Genomic DNA, 20,185 nt, shown 5'->3' with positions numbered 1-20,185 from the left:
TCTTTCAACAACCCTCCCCTTTCCAGCATTTTCCGTTTTGTTTCAGAATTCTAGCATCCAGAATATTTTGCTTTTATCATCTCCACAAGCTTCCTGCAAGAGATTGCCTTTCATGAGCTTTCATCAAATAGTGCATAGAACTAAAATTAGAAAGAATAAACAGTATTGGAAGGATCATGATCCCAACAACCATTTGTCTATCACTAACCAATTTATTCCGAATTTGTTTCAACCATTCTATTGAGCACAATATTAACTCCAATAACAATGAGAAAAGAGTAACCAGCTATAAGTTCATTTAGTGAATATACGATATGTAATATATCATGAATAAATGTCAGAAACCAGTCAATTAATATTTTAAAGATTTTTAAAAATCTAAAAAAAAAATGAGACAAATTTTAATTTGAAAGAGAAAAAGGAAATGAAAACCATGAAAAGCAAAAAAATAAAATCATAATTTTCTTTGTCATGCTGTGTCCTTCCAGATTTGGTGAAGTGTAATGTCTGGAAAATAAATCATTTCTAAAGTTTGAATGTAATAATAAAATGAGCAGATATGGTTATCTATGAGCTTACAGGTTTCAGACAGATGTATTTGGCCTTTTTATGTATTCTGGAGAATCAACTTTTGTTCTGTTTTGAAACTAAAATAGTTACAATCAAGGCTTCAATGAATTGGTTAATAATATTTGAGATCTGTATAAAAACAAATACTAGATCCAAAGATAATGTTTGTAAGAAATGTCATAGTTCCGTCAATTTGGTACAATTACATTTCTTAAATGAAACTGTGTCTAGCACCTAGGCTTATCATTTGCAGTGGTGGCTTTCACAACAAACAACTGGTTGAGAAAATAAAGCTGCACAACAGCAGATAAGACAATGATTACGCTCTGGGAAAATGACCACCAGAACACATAATTATTGAGTGCCAGCGCGACAAAGTAATCAGCTCCTTTATGCATCCTTGCAAAATTATAGTATTTCCACATATGGAAGACGTAGTTTTGCAATTTCATAGCTGTTTCCTGCAGGGAGATAATGGTGAAAAAGAGATTTTAAATTTGGCACAAGATATATTAGTTTAAAATGATAATTCATGTAACAAATCAAAACACCAATGCGGAATTCATAGAATGCATTAAATAACAAATTGAACATACATGGACATGCGTGTGCATACACACACTTACAATAATAGATAAGAATCTATGTCCTGTTAAAAATCATTGTTTTGATATCTAGACAATGCTGTGTTAATGGTCTCAGGCAAGAAGCAGTTGAAGCATTTCATCAGTGTCCCTGTGATGAGGAAAGAGAATACCTAAACAGTATATTGTAGCGGCAACTAGTGGTGAAGCTGTGTATTCAGAACCCTCGTCTTTGGTCGGGACTGTCACGTGATCGGGGGTTCGTTCACGGGTTTTTTGGTATGTTCAGTAGCTAGTGTTCCTCACGACAACAGGAGCTTAGATCGTTTATTCCTGACCAAGTACACATGTAGTTTGAGTGTTGTTTCACTAATAAAGAACATTTTGCTCTACCTGCCTGGTCTCACTACAATATCTAAATGTTGTATAAATACAGGCTCTGCCTTACCAGGCAAATTCTGAGGCCTGGACTCACAGCAGTTAAAAAAAAACAATGTATGGTAAGAGTCAACAAAAGATGTGTTGATGGGTTTCTCTATAATTGCATTAATTGTCTGTGTCCAGAACAGATCTGCAAAGATATGCACACTCAGGCACTTTTCTATTATTTTCTTAACTTTCATAACTTTTTTAAATGTATTTGTGAGTTGTGTTTTCCATTGGAAAATTAATACACATTACAATGTGAACTTTTAAGATCTGTTTTCTAAACCTCCCAAAATAGTGGGTGGTGCTGAGGAGTTACTGCCGCTCGTGTTGCAGATGGTACACACTGCTCCTAAAGTGCACTAATGCTGCATAAAGTTAATGTCCAAGATAGTAGATTGAATACCAAATGGAGTTCAGCTCTTTAGTCCACATTGACCAACACAATAATGAGTCAAATAGTCCTGGTGGAACCAAAACAGAGTAACAGTAAGCAGGCTATTGATGAGTGAGACCATTCGATACCACTGTTGAAGAATCCTTTAATTTTGTTGTTATTGATTCATATGCTGCTAATTGATGGGATTGCATTTATTACCACTTATTGTGGACAGGATATTTAACTATAGTCATAGAGCACAGAAACATGCCCTTCAGACCAACTCATCTATGTCGACCAGGTGTCCCATCTAAGCTAGTTCCATTTATCTCCATTTGTCCCAATATCCCTCTATATTTCATATTATGGTTCTGGTGGATTCTGAATTAATTCATGCCACGAATCAAACAGAAGTCAAAAGTTCTTATAATGTACTTGCATGCTTCATTCCTTGCACCAACATTACCTGAATATATGAATCAATTTGATACTTATTTATGAGATCTTGTTCCATGCCAATCATCTGCCACATTTGCCTATTTCTCAGTCAGAGTAATTTAACAAAAATAGTGCTATTGATATTTCCATTTTGTTGAAAGTTATTTAAAGCAAGTTTTTGTAGTAGCAGCAGCTCTAGAGGAGTGTTTCAGAATAAAAAAGGCTTTAAACATGTGAATATTTTGGTTTAGGCACACCTGTGTTCTTATTTTCAAACTACTTACATAGAGTATACGGTTAGTAACAGGATTCGGTGTGCTTACCACGTTCTGAAGTTACTTGGCATTTTAGTATTGGTGACTATCAACTGTGTAGTCAGTATGAACTGAGAAAGAGGATGGGGTCAGATATGGAAAGTCTGCTTCCATTGAAGTTGTTTTCAGTGAAATATTAATGGTTATAATTTTACACATAGTGAAAAAGAATTTGATTCACTTTTTATGTTACTCATGGGCGTATGATGACTCTTTGAGAGTCTGTCATTGAAGATTTCCTCCAATCCAGTGGCAGCACAGAAGCGCAGCGCTAGAATTGCTGCTTTACAGCGCCAGAGAGCCGGGTTCAATCCTGACTACGGGTACTGTCTGTTCGGAGTTTGTTTCTCCCCGTGACCTGCATGGGTTTTCTCCGAGATCTTCGGTTACCTCCCATATTCCAAAGATTAACAGATTTTTAGGTTAATTGGCTTGGTATAAAACATGTAATTTGTCCCTAGTGTGTGTAGGATAGTATTAATGTGTGGGAATCGCTGGTCGGTGCAGACTCAGTGGACCGAAGGGCCTGTTTCCGCGTTGTATCTCTAAACTAAACTAAACAGTAGGTCGCTGATTTATTACAAACGTAAGGGAAAAAACAACTGAAAGGCTCTGCAATCAGTTGAAAAAACTTGATCTTGAAATGTAGAGTCCAAATCAGGATGTATGAAACAGGAAGTATAAAATAGATTAAAATGGTATCGAATGAGCAAAATAAAGATCGGAAATACAGATGTTGTGAAGAGAGCATGATCAAAGAAGCAGATAGAAAAACTAAATAAATTGCTTTAATTTATTTAGTTTGTGGGGGAAGTAAAATCGCTGGCGAAATGGGAAAAATGTCGGCGTTTTTGGAGGAGAGCCGGGCAGCAGCAGCCGTTATGGTCGCAGGAGGCGAAAAAATGAGTGGGGGGGGGGGGGGGGGGGGAGAATTTATTAAAAATGTGTACTGAAAAAATACTAAAATTTAATGAGGAATGGATGAGCGAATGTAAAAGTGAAATGGCTAGCGAAATGGTAAAAATCTCAGTGTTTTTGCATGTGGTATTGGCGGAGTAACGAATCAAAGGGCACGAATATGACATACACCCACACACACAGTTTTAATAGTATATAGATAGATAGATTGATATGAAAATAAAAATGTATGATTCTATTACAAAATGTCAATTCCCCTACCCCTCCCATCAGGGAATTATCCTGCATTCTTTTACTTTACTTTAGAGATACAGCATGGAAACAGGCCCTTCGGCCCACGGTCCGCACCGATCAGCGATCACCCCATACACTAATACTATCATGTACACTTGGGACAATTTACAATTCTTACCAAAGCCAATTAACCTACAAATCTGTACATCTTTGGAGTGTGGGAGGAAACTGGAGCACCCGGAGAAAACCCACACTGTCATAGGGAGAACGTACAAACTCTGTACAGACCGCACCCGTAGTCAGGATCAAACACAGGTCTCTGGTGCTGTAATGCAGCAACTCTACCGCTGCACCACTATGCCACTCTAATTCATTGACTTGTATATGTTTTTTTCCCAATCCAAGTTGTGCATAGAGTCAAAAAGTTCAAGTTCCAAGAACCATGTAAGTGTTTTTGCACGAGAATCATTCTTCAGAGCAAATTTCATCCCAACGTATGCAAGTTTTACAATTGATGTGTATAACTAAAGATATTGGAGGTTAAGTGTGCATTTTTAACTAACAGTTTGCCTAAAGAGACTCAATGCAACCAATACATTTACATTTTACATATTTGCTCAAATATCAATATTAAATGATGAATATTCCAAAGCTCTTTTTTGCCATAAAATTGCTGAGGTGTCCATTCATAATGAATATCCTTTTGCCGTTGTTTGTCAATGTTAACCTGCTATATTTTTACTAGTGAGCACTACTTTGCAGCACGAGTCAATTGCACAACTCAAGAATTATACATTCTCAACTGAACAGGGTAGAAAAATATGCTGGCCAAACCACCGACATAAGACACAAAGTGTTAGAGTAACTCAGCAGTTCAGGGAGCATCTTTGGAGAACATGGATAGATGATGTTATGATGTTTCAGGTTGGGAACCCTCTTCAGACTAACTGTTGTGAGATGGGGGGGGACTGGAAGAGAAGTGTGGGCAGGATAAAACTTGGTGAGTGATGGGTGGATACAAGTCCAGGGGGGGGGGGGGGGGTGGGAGGGGGGAGGGAGGGACAGATAGGCAAATGGTTGGACAAAGGCCTGGGATGAAAAGACAAAATATATGAGAGAAGAAGAGGTGCTAATTGTGACGCTAGAGGAAGGAATATAGGTGGAAGGGAACAGAGGAGGAATGGGAGATTGCAACCTTCACGTGGTCCACCTGTTTCGACGAATGCAATCAACAATCAAATTGCATGCACAATCAAGTAAGATCAAATAGAACAAGTTGTCCTACAACTTTAGGCTGTGCACGCCATACGCAAGAAGAAGTCGAAACAGAGGAGGGGGAAGGAGTGCAAATCCAGGTGGGGCACAGGGAAGAGAGGGTGAAAAAAGTTGGGGTGGGGGTGGTTGGGAGAAGGGGGGGGGGGTTGTTTGTAGGTAGGTTACCTAAAATTGGACAAATCATACTGTTAGATTGCAAGCTCCCTAAGCAGAATATGAGGGTGCTGTTCCTCCAGTTTGCATGCAGCCTCTCACTGCAATGGTGAAGGCCAGGACAGAAAGGTGATTATGAGGTTACAATGAGGGTTTTATCTTGAGAACTGTGCATAACCTGAACTGTTCATGTTAGAAATGAACACAACAGTGTTTGTGTGTGTATGTGTAAGAAGATGACAGAAACAGCTGTGACGGGAGAGTGAGCAGTGGTGCAATCTGGCCTCTGTGAGCAGAGGCAGCAAATCCAAACGCATCTATCCCCCCCCCCCCCCCCCCCCCCCCCAGTCTCCCCCCCAGTCTCCCAAACAACCCTCCATACGTACAGGGTGTCCTGTAACTAAAGAATGATCTCTATCCTAGTGCAGGATTCACAAAGGACTAGCAGAAGCAAGTGATTTGTAAACTACCCAAGCGGTATACAAGATGCTGTTCCTCCAATTTGCTTGTGGCCTCTCTCTGGCACGCATCAGAAAGGTGATTATGGGAAAGGGAGTTCCCAGCATAATCAGTCTGAAGAATACCCCGAGACAAAACAACACCTATCCATTTTCTCCAGAGATGCTGTCTGACTCACTGAGTTACTCCAACACTTTTTTTGGAAACCAGCATCTGCAGTCTTTATGCTTCCACAGAAAAGACATATTGCTTTGAAGAGGAGTAAATTAACACAAGAACTCGTCAATAACTTGATGATATCTTGATCAATGTCTCTTACCTGAATAGCTGAAACGGTATCATTCAGTTGAACATTTACTGTTTCCTCCTTCTCAGCAAAATCATCAAAGTAAATTCCAAAACTGATAAAGATCTGTTTTGATCCAAAATGTGACAAGAAGTTGCTCAAGCAAAGTTGATAAAAACCTTTAAAAAAAAATCAAATTATGATGGTTCGTGTAAATGAAATAGTATGATATGCATTATTAACAACTTGCATTTAGATTTATGCAGTATATTTAACATATTTTAAAAGAGAAGAAAGGAGAAGGAATTTGTGGGAGTAACCAGATTTTTAGATAAAACTTTATGATTTAAGAATGATCTATGAGGCAGTAAAGATAAGTTTAAAGGGAGTGCGAGAAACAGGTCCTTGTCACTTTGAAGAGAGCATTGGAAATAGGGGCCCCAGTAAATTGAATAGGAGGTCAGCCACTGGATCCCCACAAGCCAGAAGAAAGTGCAGGAGCCAGGGGCACAGCAAGCTGGAACAGAGTGCGGGAGACAGATTAAAATCATAATTTTCTCACTGGTACCATTGTTCGAATTAAAATGATGCCCCATACCTGATTCAGTTGTTCTGAAGTTAATTTGGCCACTTGTTCCACTGGATGTTTCTATCAAATATCCATTGGGTGCATTAATTGTGGCGGTGACAGCTCTGTCGTTCTGTAATCCCATTACCCATTGAACCTAGGAATAATATTTTAAAAGAGCTGTTTCAAGTTTATGAAATGTTTTATTATATATTGTATTATGCAGCTGATGACCTCAGTAATCATTCAAAAGTGCATGTCAAGTCAAGTCAAGTCACATTTATTTATATAGCACATTTAAAAACCAACTCTCGTTGGCCAAAGTGCTTTACATTTGTTATAAAAATAGCATAAACAAACTACATACATATATACATATAGCCCTCGCTCACAGGGTGTCAGGAAAGGCTTGGGAGCACAGATACGTTTTTAGTCTAGACTTAAAGGAGTCGATAGAGGGGGCAGTTCTGATGGGAATAGGGATGCTGTTCCACAATCTAGGAGCTGCAACCGCAAAGACGCGGTCGCCCCTGAGTTTATGCCTAGAACGCGGGATATTCAGCAACCCCAAGTCGGCCGACCTGTAAGAAGACTTTTAATGTAGGTGGGGGCAAGCCCATTGCGGGCTTTGTAGACATAGAGGAGGATCTTGAAATTTATTCGGAACCGCACAGGGAGCCAGTGGAGAGATTCCAGGATCGGGGTGATGTGGTCCCTTTTTCGGGTGCCCGTCAGGAGTCTCGCTGCGGCGTTTTGGACCAGTTGCAGGGGGGACAGGGAAGATTGGCTGATGCCAGTGTAAAGGGAGTTGCAGTAATCGAGGCGGGAGGAGATAAATGTGTGGATGATCTTTTCGAGGTCATCAAACTGGAGGAAATGTTTTATTTTAGCTATAGTCCGAAGCTGGAAGAAGCTTGCTTTTACCACGGCATTGACTTGTTTGTCAAATTTCAGTGCTGAGTCAAATATCACGCCAAGGTTTTTGACGTGAGGTTTGAGTAATGGGGTAAGGCTTCCAAGGCTGCTTGCTATCATTTTGATCGCGTCCGAGGGGCCGAGAAGGATGACCTCAGACTTACTCTCGTTTAATTGGAGGAAGTTCTGGGCCATCCAACACTTTATATCCTCGAGGCAGCGGGTAAGGTTAAGCAGATTTGATTGGTTTTTGGGCTTCAGGGGGAGATAGAGTTGTGTATCGTCTGCGTAGCAATGGAAGGAAATGCTGTTGTTAATAAATTGTAGACATAGATGTATCTGTTATTCCTCATTTAACTGACTTGCAGGTATGACATGCTTTGTTGCATTACTAATAATCTAAGATAATTATTTTTAACAATATAATGGAGACTGAATAACTGTAGATGCTGGAATCTTGACCAAAGCAACTAAGTTCTGGAGGAACTCAGCGAGTCAGGCAGCATCTGTGGAGGGAATGGACAGACAACATCTCAGGTCGGGATCCTTCTTCAGGCTATTTGGTGTCGTGAGAAAGCTGGAAAAGAGATGTGGAGGCAGGGCAGAGCCTGGCAAGTGATAGGTGGAATACATGGTTGAAGAGCAGTAGTGCAGCGGAAATCGGGGGGTGGGGGGGGGGGGAGTTTGCTGGAAACTAAATGGCAAAGTACCTTTACCGAATACAGATTCATATAACATGGAAACAGGCCCTGCAGCCCAACTCGTTCATGCCTGAGCCAATACCATTGTCCCATATCCCCCTGAACTTTTCCTATTCAGCAACCTGCCCAAATATCTTATAAATGTTAAAATTGCAACTTCCGCCACCACTTCCGCTGGTAGCTCATTTCACATATCATCATCTTCTGTGTGAAAACGTCCCCTTTAAAACTTTCCCCTCATACCTTAAACTGATGCCCTCTAGACTCCGCTATGAGAAAAAGACCATGACCTTATCTATGTCCTTCTTGATTTTATAAACTTCCATAAGGTCAGCCCTCAACTGCCTTCATACCAGGGAAATAGTCTATCCAGTCTCTCCTCATAAGTTAGACCAAACAGCGAGGGCAACATCCTTTTGAATCTTTTCTGTACGCGCTCTAACTTAACACATTCTTCCTACAGTATGGCGATCAGAACTTGGAATAATATTCCAAAGGCGATCTCACCAATGTCCTATCCTGCTGATAAGTGACAAACCGATAATTCACTAAACATCCCAATAATTGTAGCATGCTGAAATATTTAATTACAGAATTTTAAACAGTTGAAAGAAAGCGTTTTATAATTTCTCAACAATTCTTTTTAAATACACATACCGACATGGTAAACAATGAATTGCAAGATCCTACCTCATGGTTGAAGTAAAAATTGCCTTTTTGATCAGCGTACTGCCAGAAGCATTCCTGTTTACCTCCTTCAACAATGATAGAGAAATCATATTGATTAGCACCATGAAATATGTCGGATTCACCCATAGATTCAGGTGGTTGACATCTTCCAGTTATAAGCAAAACAACACATAGGTACATAAATGTACATCCTTGTATAGACATTTTACTGCAATGACATTTGAAGAAGGCCAACCAGCAGAAAACTTACAATTCAGGAAATTATTAACTTTTTTTTAATCTAATCTACATTACTATTAATCGTACTCAATGTCTTCCACACCTGTACATTTTTAAACAAATGACTTTCACCAAATTACAACTCCACAATCTACGAAGGTGCATGCATTATTTCTGCAAAATATTGTTCATTGTTTCTTTTGAATGTGAAAATAAATCAACATTTTATGTGTCACTACCAGGCTACATCGACCATGACTAGTGGAAAATAACATCTTCTGAACTCCAAGAGAATACTTTTATAATTATACTTTTAAAAGATATTCTATTTTGTATAGTTAATATATAACATTTATTTGTTTGGGAAGAGAAGTGCAACTTCATATATTTGGCTACCAGTGTTTTCAGTAAATTTGTAGTTAGATTTTAAAATATTAAATAACGGTGGAGAAAGTTTGCAGTGGTGAGTGTAAACTAACAACTATTGTATAAAATTACTGGTGTTGGTTTTTTATTGTCACGTGTACCAAGATACAATGAAAAGCTTTATTTGTGTATAGTATAATCTACTATACACACATGATCAGACCGGATAGCATGCAAACCATACAAGTACAATAGGTCGTGCAAAGATAAAAATTCCAGATTGCAATATATGGTATTACATAAATAAGCAGGTTATTTCTGACACTTTAAAATTACCTGAAATGTTCGGTCTTGTTTTGCTTTACACATTGAGATCAATCATACACTTAAGAGAGAAATATGACATTTGAAAATGAAATAATCTTAAACTCTGCTAAAAAACAAAGTGCTGGAAGAACTCAGCAGGTCAGGCAGCATCTATGAAAGGAAATGGACAGCCAACGTTTCAGTGACCCTTCCTCAGACTGAAGTTGGGGGGAGAAAGTCAGAAAAAAGACTTTGAGGTGGACCAAAGCCTGGAACAGTGAGGGAGGGTCTCACAGAACACCCGGAGAGAGAAGAACGTCATGCTTAAAGTGAGTGTTGTTCCTACAAAAAGCGAGTCTGGGGAAATTAGTTATCAAAAGTAAAGATATGACAGACAAAGTTAATGGATATTTTTCATTAGACTTCACCAGAGAATAGAAATGCCATTCCAGAAGTAGTCGTAAATGGGTTATTGGAAGGGAAGAAGGAACACAGGTAATTGATACAAACAAATTTTTGGAGACGTGGGCAGGAGATGAATGGACTACATTTCAGTATCTTAATAAGTTGCTGGTGAGAAATAATGCATTGGATTATTTTTCAAAATGGTCTAGTTTAGAGGAACATTAGATTAGAAAATGGCATTGTGACTATTATTCTACCAAGAAGGTAAAAAGGACACCAGGTCAGTTAGCTTCACATTTGTTATTGAGATAACTTTAACAGTTGTAATTGAAAATACTCTACCCAGAGTCCTGAGAAAATATCAAGATAATCAAGAAAGGTCAAATTGTTCCAGCGAAAGGAAAATAGACTCACCAAATTATTGGTTCAATTATGCATTTATTGTCACATGTGCGACCTGCAAACACACAATTAAAATTTTAACTTACAAATAGCCAAGTTGAGTATTGCCATACCCAAGCACATTCCTAATTAGCAAATTGTCTACTGATCCCACAGAAATAGTCTACTGATCCCACATAAAAGGAGTCCCATGTTTTGGCTCCATTTTCAAAGTCCAGTCCACGCTCCAGGTATTATGAGCGGTGCCCGTTCCAGGCGAGCCCCAGGCTGCTGCGGGCCTCCGGCTGTCGCCTTCCCTTGGACGTGCGGGTTGACCTGCGAACTGATGTCCCTCTCCTTGCCCGTCCACCTTTATTCCCCAAGGGTGTCTCTCGCAGCCGACCTTGAGTGCACGATCAGCCGGACCCCGGTTCCCTCTCCTCTTCGACTGACCTCAATCCTCACCAGTTACGTACATCGCCATTGCCATCTCCATCCTCCCAGTCGGGAACAAATTAAGTCCCAACAAAGGTGCAGTAAAACACTATTACTGAAAGGTATCTAGTCAGAAACTGACCGTGGCGAAGATAACCTCCTTAAATCAATGTTAAAACTGTTGATAGTCAAGAGCAGAAACCATTTGAGGTGGGAGATGAAAGATTTCATGTTCAAGAAGCAGAATTAGGCCATTCAGCCCTGCAAGTCTACTACACCATTCAATCATGGCTGATCTATCTTTCTCTGTCAACCCCATTCTCCTACCTTCTCCCCATAACTCCGACCCCGTACTAATTAAGAATTTGGCAATCACCACGTTAAAAATATCCATTGTCTCCACAGCCATCTGTGGCAATGAATTGGCAATGAATCTAACTAAAGAAATTCCTCCTCTCCTTTCTCAAGGTGTGTCCTTTTATTCAGAGGCTATGGCCTCTTGTCCTAAACTCTCCCAATAGTGGAAACATCCTTCTCACATTCACTCTATACAGGCCTTTCACTATTCGGTAAGTTTCAATGAGGTCCCCCCCTCGTATTTCTGCACTCCTGTATAGGCCCAGTGCACCCCTGCGGAACACCTCTAGTCACTGGCAGCCAACCAGAAATAGCCCCCTTTATTGCTACTCTTTTACCTGCTGTCATTCAGAAAACCTGCTATCCATGTGCGGCACCTTATCAAAGGCCTTCTGAAAATCTAGGTAAACCACATATACTGACTATCCTTTGTCTATCCTGCTATTTGCTTCCTCAAAGAATTCCAACGGGTTCAACAGGCAAGATCTCCCTTTCACAAAACCATGTTGACTTCGGCCAATTTTATCATTGCTTCTACAGTAAGTACTCATCCTTTGTAACGGACTCTAAAATCTTACCAACCACTGAAGTCAGGCTGAACGGCCTATAGTTTATACTCTTCTGCCTTGCTCCCTTCTTGAACAGCGGAATAATATTTGCAATTTTCCAAAAGTCTAGAACCACCCCGACTCTAGTGCTCAGTTCAGTCTAGTTTATTGTCACATGCACTGTGGTACAGTGAAAAGATTTTGTTGCATCCTAACCAGTCAGCAGAAAGACAATACATGATTACAATCGATCCATTTATGGTGTATAGAGATACATGATAAGGGAATAACGTTTAGTGCATGGTAAAGCCAACAAAGTCCGATGAAAAATAGTCTGGGGATCATCAAAGAGGTAGATAGCAGTTCAGCACCACTCTCCAGTTGTGGTAGGATGATTCAGTTGCCTGATAACAGATGGGAAAAAACTCTCCGAATCTGGTGGTGTGCGTTTTCACACTTCTATATCTTTTGCCTGATGGGAGATGAGAGAAGAGGGAGTGGCCAGGGTGCGACTAGTCCTTGATGGTGATTCTTGAAAGATCACAACTAATGGCTCCACAATCTCTGAAGCCACCTCTTCCAGAATTCTGGGGTGCAGTCCATCCACTCCAGATGACATCCACCTTCAGATCTTTCATCTTCCCAAGCACCTTCTCAATAGTCCTAGCCACTCCACTAACTTCCATCCCTTGACTGTCTTGAATTTCCAGCACATTGCTGGTGTCTCCCACTGTTATCTGCTATTTCTTTATTCCCCATCATCATTTCTCCTGCATCATTTTCCAGCGGTCGAACATCCGCTCTTGCCTCTTTCTTACTCTATGTATCTGAAGAAACTTATGCTATTTTCTTTTATATTATTGGCTAGCTTACTTTCATATTCATCTTTTCTTCCCCTATTGCCTTTTTAGTTAACTTCTGTTGTTTAACTAAAAGCTTCACAATCCTTCAGCTTCCCACTAATCTTTGCAATGTTAAATGCCTACACTTTCAGATTTATACTGCCTTTGACTTCCCTTGTCAGCCACTATTGTCTAATTCTCCCGTTAGAGTCTTTCTTCCTCTTTGGAATGAAAAGATCCTGTGTCTTCCAAATTGTTCCCAGAAATTCCAGCCATTGCTGTTTCACCATGATTCCTGCTAGGGTCCCTTTCCAAACAACTTTAGCCAGCTCCTCCCTCATGCCTCTGTAATCACATTTGCTCAACAGGAATACGGACATATCCACTTCATCTTCTTCCTCTCAAATTTAATAATATTATGGTCACTACCTCCCTAGTGGCTCCTTTACCTTAAGCCCGCTAATCAAATCTGGTTTATTACACAATACCAAATTCTGAATTGCCTTTTCCCTGGTAGGCTCAACTACAAGCTGCTCTAAGAAACCATCTCGTAGGCACTCTACAAATGTTCTCTCTTGGGTCCAGTACCAATTTGATTTTCCCAGTCTACCTGCATATTGAAATCCTCCATGACCACCGTAACATCGTCTTCCTTACAAGTCGATTGAATCCCCTGATACAATTTCTTGCCTACTGTTTGGAGGCCTATAAATAATTCCCATCAGGATCTTTTAGCCTTGCAATTTCTCAGCTCTACACACAATAATTCTGATCCAATCCCACCCCTTAATAGTAATCTGAGGGGCAACTTTTTCACACAGAGGGTGGTGGGTATATGAAGTGAGTTCCAAGCGAATGTAGTTAAATCAAATATTAAAACATCATTTAAAAGACATTTGGACGTACACAGATTGGAAAGGTTTAAAGGGATACAAGCCAAAGGCAGGCAAGTGGGTCTAGTGTAGATGGGGTATCTTGATTGGCACGAGCAAGTTGAACCAAATGGCCTGTTTCCATGCAACATTACTATGATTTTCCAAATCTCCCACTTCTGGTGAATCATGAGGACTGAATGGCAACTGGGTTATAAGGAAGAATGCACTTAAATATTCAAATAGTATCTTGAGTGGAAAAAGAGGTGATCACAATACTTAGGTTGCAATAAAAACAGAAAAATAGAGCCTCTTTAAAATGACAAATATATTTAAATCAGGCAGGAAACCATAAATTCATCTTTCATACCCTTTTGTGATTGCTTGTATACAATGGTACTACTTGAACGAATGCCAACATTCAATTATTCATGAAAGGCTATCATCAATTAACATTTAACTCTTTCTCTTCTGATGCTGCCTGACTTGCTGAGTATATTCAGTTTTTAAAAAATTATGTAAATTACCAGCATCTTCAGTAATTTATTCAGCTCGTTTTACATAAGCAACATTGTTGTTTACAAATTAGTGGCTGCATTTATCAAGATTAAATGAAAATGTACTTTTGGATTAAAAATGCTTTGAGATGTTTTCAAGGAATGCTGAAGAATTATGTAAATTCATTGTTCATATTCTTTTTGACACTGAACTCCAAAATGGAATGAAATACACTGTTCAAAATTTACTGGCATCATAACTTTGACTAACATCTATTCAAGCAATATATCACCATAAAAAATACATTTTTTAAATATTTCCATTTATAACCTATTTTTATAAAACAGAAAAGGCTAAGATTTTAATATTTGAAGACATCTATGTGGTCAAGTATACAAATTGTGGAGTTTTCTCTATGTTTAAATCTTTGTTAATTTATTTAAAAGTTGTCACAATTATTCACTGCAATCGATTACGAAATGGAAAGCATTTACATTCTCCAAGTGCAGTGGTCACCGCTGTGCTAGGCCAAGCACCAAACTTACTGTCAGCATTCTCAGAAGATTCAGTCATATTCCAATTACCTTTTTTGGAAACATGGACTCATTCTGATCTAATAAAATGGTACAGTTGGGAAGATTTCCATCTTTCTTTGAAATAACCTTTGAAATTACTGGGAAAGACAATATTTACCAGATGTGCCATCTTTCACTTTTAGATACACATAAAAACGACTGCCAGAGTGCATCTTAAAACACAAACGGAGAATGAAAAACAGGAAAACTGAAGTTTAGTTCATTTATACTGTAGATTGATTGTTATCCAATACAAGAACATGGAAAAGTACACAGCTGTATGAAGTGGGAAAATTACTATCATTTCAACAACTACAACTGAAATATAATTTGAAAAATAACCAATATTTTAAATATCTTCAAATTTGTGATTATTTGAAAAAATACACAAAAGACTATCATAATATGCCTTCCGACTTACTGGATGAAGCAATGAAGACAAAGGCGGAATCAGCTAACTTAATATCGTACTTATATAATATCATTTTAAACATAGAAATACCCACAACAGATGGAATTAGAAGAGACTGGGAACAAGAATTAGCTATAAAAATTTCAAAAGAGAGCTGGGATAAACATTTACTACAGGTGCATAAATGCTCGATCAATGTACGACATACGCTTATCCAATTCAAAACATTACATAGACTATACTATTCAAAAACTAAATTAAATAAAATCTTTCCTAATGTTTCACCAATCTGTGATAAATGTCTGTGTCAAGAAGCTACCATAGCGCACTCTTTTGTTTTTTGTACAAAAATCCAAAAATTCTGGCATGGAATATTTGATATTTTTTCAAAATTAATTAAAATAAAACTGGTACCAAAACCAGAATGGATCATTTTTGGGATATCGGAAGGTATCCCTGAATTAAACGTGTATCAGAAGAATTTACTCAATTACGGGCTAATAATGGGAAAAAAGCTCATACTTAAATTCTGGAAAAATGCGCCCACACCAACAATAAAAATGTGGATATCAAATATGTTTGAAACATTACATCTGGAAGAGATGAGATTCCTCTTAGCAGATAAAGCAAACCAATTCCAAAAGACGTGGTCTACGTTTATGGACCTATTACAAGCATGAGGTGCAATAGTAATTTAAAAAATAAATAAATAAATAAATGGTATCAGGACCTGGCATTGGGAGATAAAACAACAAAAACAGACTTGGTTGGTAGTCTTTCTGCGGAGTTTAATGTTATAATAGAGCGATTGTCCTTACTTTCTTTTTCTTTCTTTTCTAGGGTCTACTTTCTTACTTTACTTCCTTCTCTAACTTCTTTTCTAAGGGGCTTTCTTTTCCCAACACTCTCCTGCACTTCACAACTCTTGCGCACCTTCTTTACTTTCCTTACTTCTATCTTTTTCTTAAAGCTTTAAAAAAAAAAAAAAAAAAAAAAAAAAAAAAAAGGAAAAGTACACAGCTTGCACAGTGGAAGATTTATTTTTGCAATAAAAAAATAAGCCGATGAAAAGTCACTAGTCCTATATTGTGGGATTATAATATCTGAAAGTACATTAGCTTACACTTCACCAAATGTAGCAGTCCATTCACATTCACAGAAGATCTAGACAACATTCAAAATAGATATGTTAAATGCCAAGTAATATTCCAGTTGCAAATGTTCATCTAATGTAATGGCCGCCTCTAATGTGTCTAACCACCTCCCCATGATATTTAATGGCATTATAATTGCTGAGTTCACCACCGTTAACATTCCAAAAGTTACCATTAACCAGAAACTCAACTGGACTTGTCATAGATTCATAGAGCTGTGCAACACAGAAATAGGCCCTTCGTCCCACTCTATCCATGCCGACCAAGTTGCATTACACGTCCCATAATGCCCCTGTCCCACTTAGGAAACCTGAACGGAAACCTCTGGAGACTTTGCGCCCCACCCAAAGTTTCCGTGCAGTTCCCGGAGGTTTTTGTCAGTCTCCCTACCTGCTTCCACTACCTGCAACCTCCGGCTACCACCTACAACCTCCGGGAACCGCACGGAAACCTTGGGTGGGGCACAAAGTCTCCAGAGGTTTCCGTTTAGGTTTCCTAAGTGGGACAGGGGCATTACTTTGCATCATCTCCAAGACGAAGGTGTGATGGAATGATTTCAATTTACTTGGGTAAATATAACTTCAACAACGTAAGCAGCTCAACAGCAATAAGGACAAAACAACTTGTTTGACAGGCAACCAGCCCATCACTCATGTAATTTGTTCATTCCTCCAAACCCTGCACAATGTGGCTACAGTGCACATCATTTGCAGACTCACCTAGGCTACAGCAACAGTCCACTACACCCACAACTTCTACCAGCAAGAAGGACAGGAGATGGAGATGTGTGAGTCCATCAGCCGCAGCTTCCCCTCAAATCACCCAGCATTCCGAATTGGAAATTCTGGAACTCCTGACTGACCTGTTCCTTGAAAGCTCCTTCATCAGATGGACTGCAGCTGTTTAAAGCAGTAGCCAACCACCAACCTTCAAGGGCAGATGTTGTCCTTGCCAGCATTGCAATGTTATTCCTACGACTGATGCACAGATCCCAAAGCCCTCCAATTTCCTATTCCTATAACAAATGAAATACAAAATCCCTCCAAAATCTGGAGCAAAACTATTACCGAGTTACATTGGTGGATTCTCTTAAATTTCCCGGGGAACAAGATTCAAACGTTTTCCATAAAGCTGCAGAAGATATTGGTTTATCATCATTATCACGTGTACTGATGTACAGTGAAAAGTTTTGTTTTGCATGTTATCCAAACATATCAGATATACCATACGTAAATACATTCAAGTCAAACTCACTAGTTAGAGCAAAGGGGAAGACACAGAATGCAGAATATAGATCTCAGCTTTGTGGCGCATCAGTTCCATAGACAAAGTCCAATGTCCTCCATGGAGTTAAGGTGAATTGGATTGTACCATAGCTTATAGAAGAACTGTTCAGAGGCCTGATGCCAGAGGGAAAGATGTTCCCGAGTCTGGTGGTAAATGTTTTCAAGCTTCTGTACCTTCTCCTGGACAGGAGCAGGGAGAGGAAGGAATGACCTGGGTGAACAAGTCTTTGATTGTATCGCCCACTTTTCTGAGGGAGTGTGGTGTAGATGGACTCAATGGTAGGAAGTCTGGTCTGTGCGATGGACTGGGCTACAACTATAACTCTCTTCAGTTTCTTGCTGACTTGGGTAGAGCTGTTCCCAAACCATGCTGTGATGCAGCCCGATAGTATGCTTTCTATCCTCCACAAATACCTGGTCAACTCGTCCGTTCCCACCCAAACCACCCCCTCCCCAGGTACTTTCCCTGCAACCGCAGGAGATGCAACACCTGTCTCTTTACCTACTCCCTCACCTCCATCCAAGGACACCGACAGTTTTTCCAGGTGAGGCAGAGGTTCACTTGCACCTGCTCCAACCTCATCTACTGCATCCGGTGTTCCAGGTGTCAACTTCTCTACATCGGCGAAACCAAGGGTAGGCTCGGCTATCGTTTTGCTAAACACCTCCGCTCAGTCTGCCTTAACCTACCTGATCTCCCGGTTGCTCAGCACTTTAACTCCCCCTCCTATTCCCAATCTGACCTTTCTTACCTGGGCCTCCTCCATTTTCAGAGTGAGACCCAGCGCAAATTGGAGGAACAGCATCTCATACCAGCGGTATGAACATTGACTTCCCTATCTTCAAATAGCCCTTGCTTTCCCTCTACACTACACTACAAGATGTAAACCACTGATTAGCTGCAGAAAATAGGATGGCCAGGTTACAATTTGTCAAGAAGTACTTAAAAGGGCAACCACAGTCCTGGAGAAAGGCCTTGTGGACAGATGGGATGAAGATTAATTTATGTCAGAGTGATGGCTAGAGCAAAGTATGGATGAGAGAAAGAACTGCCCAAGATCCAAAGCATATCACCTCATCTGTGAAACAAGGTGTTATGGCCTGGGCATATATGGCTGCTGAAGGTACTGGCTCACTTATCTTCATTGATGATAAAATTTATCTTCATTGATGATACAACTGATCTACACATGGATCCCGCCCCCATCCCACCCTGGATGGCAGGCATCAAATCACATGTTCACCAGAAGGTCGACAAAGATGCTGGAGAAACCCAGCGGGTGAGGCAGCCTCATGCAATCCTTGCACGTCTCACCCGCTTAGTTTCTCCAGCATCTGTCTACCTTCGATTTTTCCAGCATCTGCACTTCTTTCTTAAACGTGTTCACAGAAGGTGCGCGGCCGTGCCGGCGGCTTTGCGCAGGATGCGGTACAGCCAGAGCTTGGCCACGCTCGGGGTGCCCGGCCGCTGCTCGGGGCACTCGGCGGGCCGGATGATTACGGGGAAAAAAACCCGCCTGCGGGCCGGATGATTTTGGGTTACGGGCCGCATTCGGCCCGGGGGCCGTAGGTTGCCGACCCCTGTGCTAAAGCTAAAAAGGGTCAATTCTTGTGTGGCCAAGTCAATTACCCAATCTGAACCCAATTGAACATGCCTTTTATATGCGGAAGAGAAAACTGAAGGGGACTAGACCCCAAAACAAGAATAAGCTAAAGATGGCTGCAATACAGGCCCGGCAGAGCATCACCATGAAGACACCCAGCAACTGGTGATGTCCATGAATCGCAGACTTCCTCCATGTGGCCGAGATTTTTCATCAAGTTGCAACAACCTCTCAGAAATATTGCATTATTACTCAATGCCTCCCCATCTTCTAGCTTGATATCTTTCCAAGCATGGGCCTTCTCCATGTATGCGCTACCAATCCTTTGTTCACTACCATAACATTTTTTAAGTAACCTTCTAGCCTCTTAATAGCCTTGGCTGTCAAGCTCATTTTGACAACTTTCCACAAGTACCTTCACACTTCCACGTATACTTCACCAGAAATCATAAACGCTCCTTTTCATTCGTAATTCTCGTTTCTAATACTTCTTCTAATGCCCTTACGAAAGCTTCATACCGCAAATAATCTCCATCATATGTAGGAATTTCTGCTGGTGGTAGAGTGAGAGTGGTATTTTGTCGAGCTAAGATCTGGTTGAATTCAGCTTGCCTTTTCGCCAATGCAAATAGTCCATCCTGATAATCTTGGGTCGGCTCCAATGGACGATAAAGACAGGCCGTGGCTGAAACTGACTTGCTCGAGCCTGTGCACAAGGCCTCGGAAAAGTGTGGTCCGCTATTGGTTTGTCCCAAGCATCTACAGACGCTCCATAAATAGTTTGTTTTGATCTAGCACTTATTTGCTGAAATGAAGTTTTACCCATCTTACTCTGTTCCAATGGGTATTCAATGCCATGAAATCCTGTGGACCTCGATTGTGGAATTGATCCAACTGCTGACTCGCTTGCAGCAGTTTTTCCTCTTGGTCCAGAGATCATCGTCTTCGATGCTCCAGAGCTGCATCTTGAACCCTTACTTTCCAATATCTCCCTCTTTGATTTAAGCACCGCCAT

General features: G+C 40.2%; 1 protein-coding gene across 1 annotated transcript; it reads right to left on the bottom strand.

The window, feature by feature from the left end:
• Positions 1-797: 797 nt before the first annotated feature.
• On the bottom strand, positions 798-20,185 carry tmed6 (transmembrane p24 trafficking protein 6). Its single transcript, XM_033036507.1, has 6 exons — positions 19,993-20,185; positions 19,690-19,876; positions 8,911-9,055; positions 6,635-6,761; positions 6,070-6,215; positions 798-1,031 (listed from the first exon to the last, which is right to left on the bottom strand). The coding sequence occupies exons 1-6, from the start codon at positions 20,183-20,185 to the stop codon at positions 798-800; spliced, it is 1,032 nt and encodes a 343-aa protein (XP_032892398.1).

The sequence above is a fragment of the Amblyraja radiata genome, chromosome 17 (genome assembly GCF_010909765.2).
Source record: "Amblyraja radiata isolate CabotCenter1 chromosome 17, sAmbRad1.1.pri, whole genome shotgun sequence".
Classification (NCBI taxonomy): Eukaryota; Metazoa; Chordata; class Chondrichthyes; order Rajiformes; family Rajidae; genus Amblyraja; species Amblyraja radiata.
Note: the sequence above shows the minus strand (reverse complement) of the source record. Positions and strands in the feature narration are given on the sequence as shown.

Bases quoted from the DNA above. Each gene is read 5' to 3' on its own strand.
- tmed6 (XM_033036507.1), bottom strand. From the start codon at position 20,185: ATGGCGGTGCTTAAATCAAAGAGGGAGATATTGGAAAGTAAGGGTTCA. The intron at 9,056-19,689 runs GTATGAAGCTTT...TATAACTGGAAG, and splicing joins TATGATGGAGATTATTTGCG to ATGTCAACCACCTGAATCTA. The intron at 1,032-6,069 runs GTAAGAGACATT...ATCTCCCTGCAG, and splicing joins ATACCGTTTCAGCTATTCAG to GAAACAGCTATGAAATTGCA.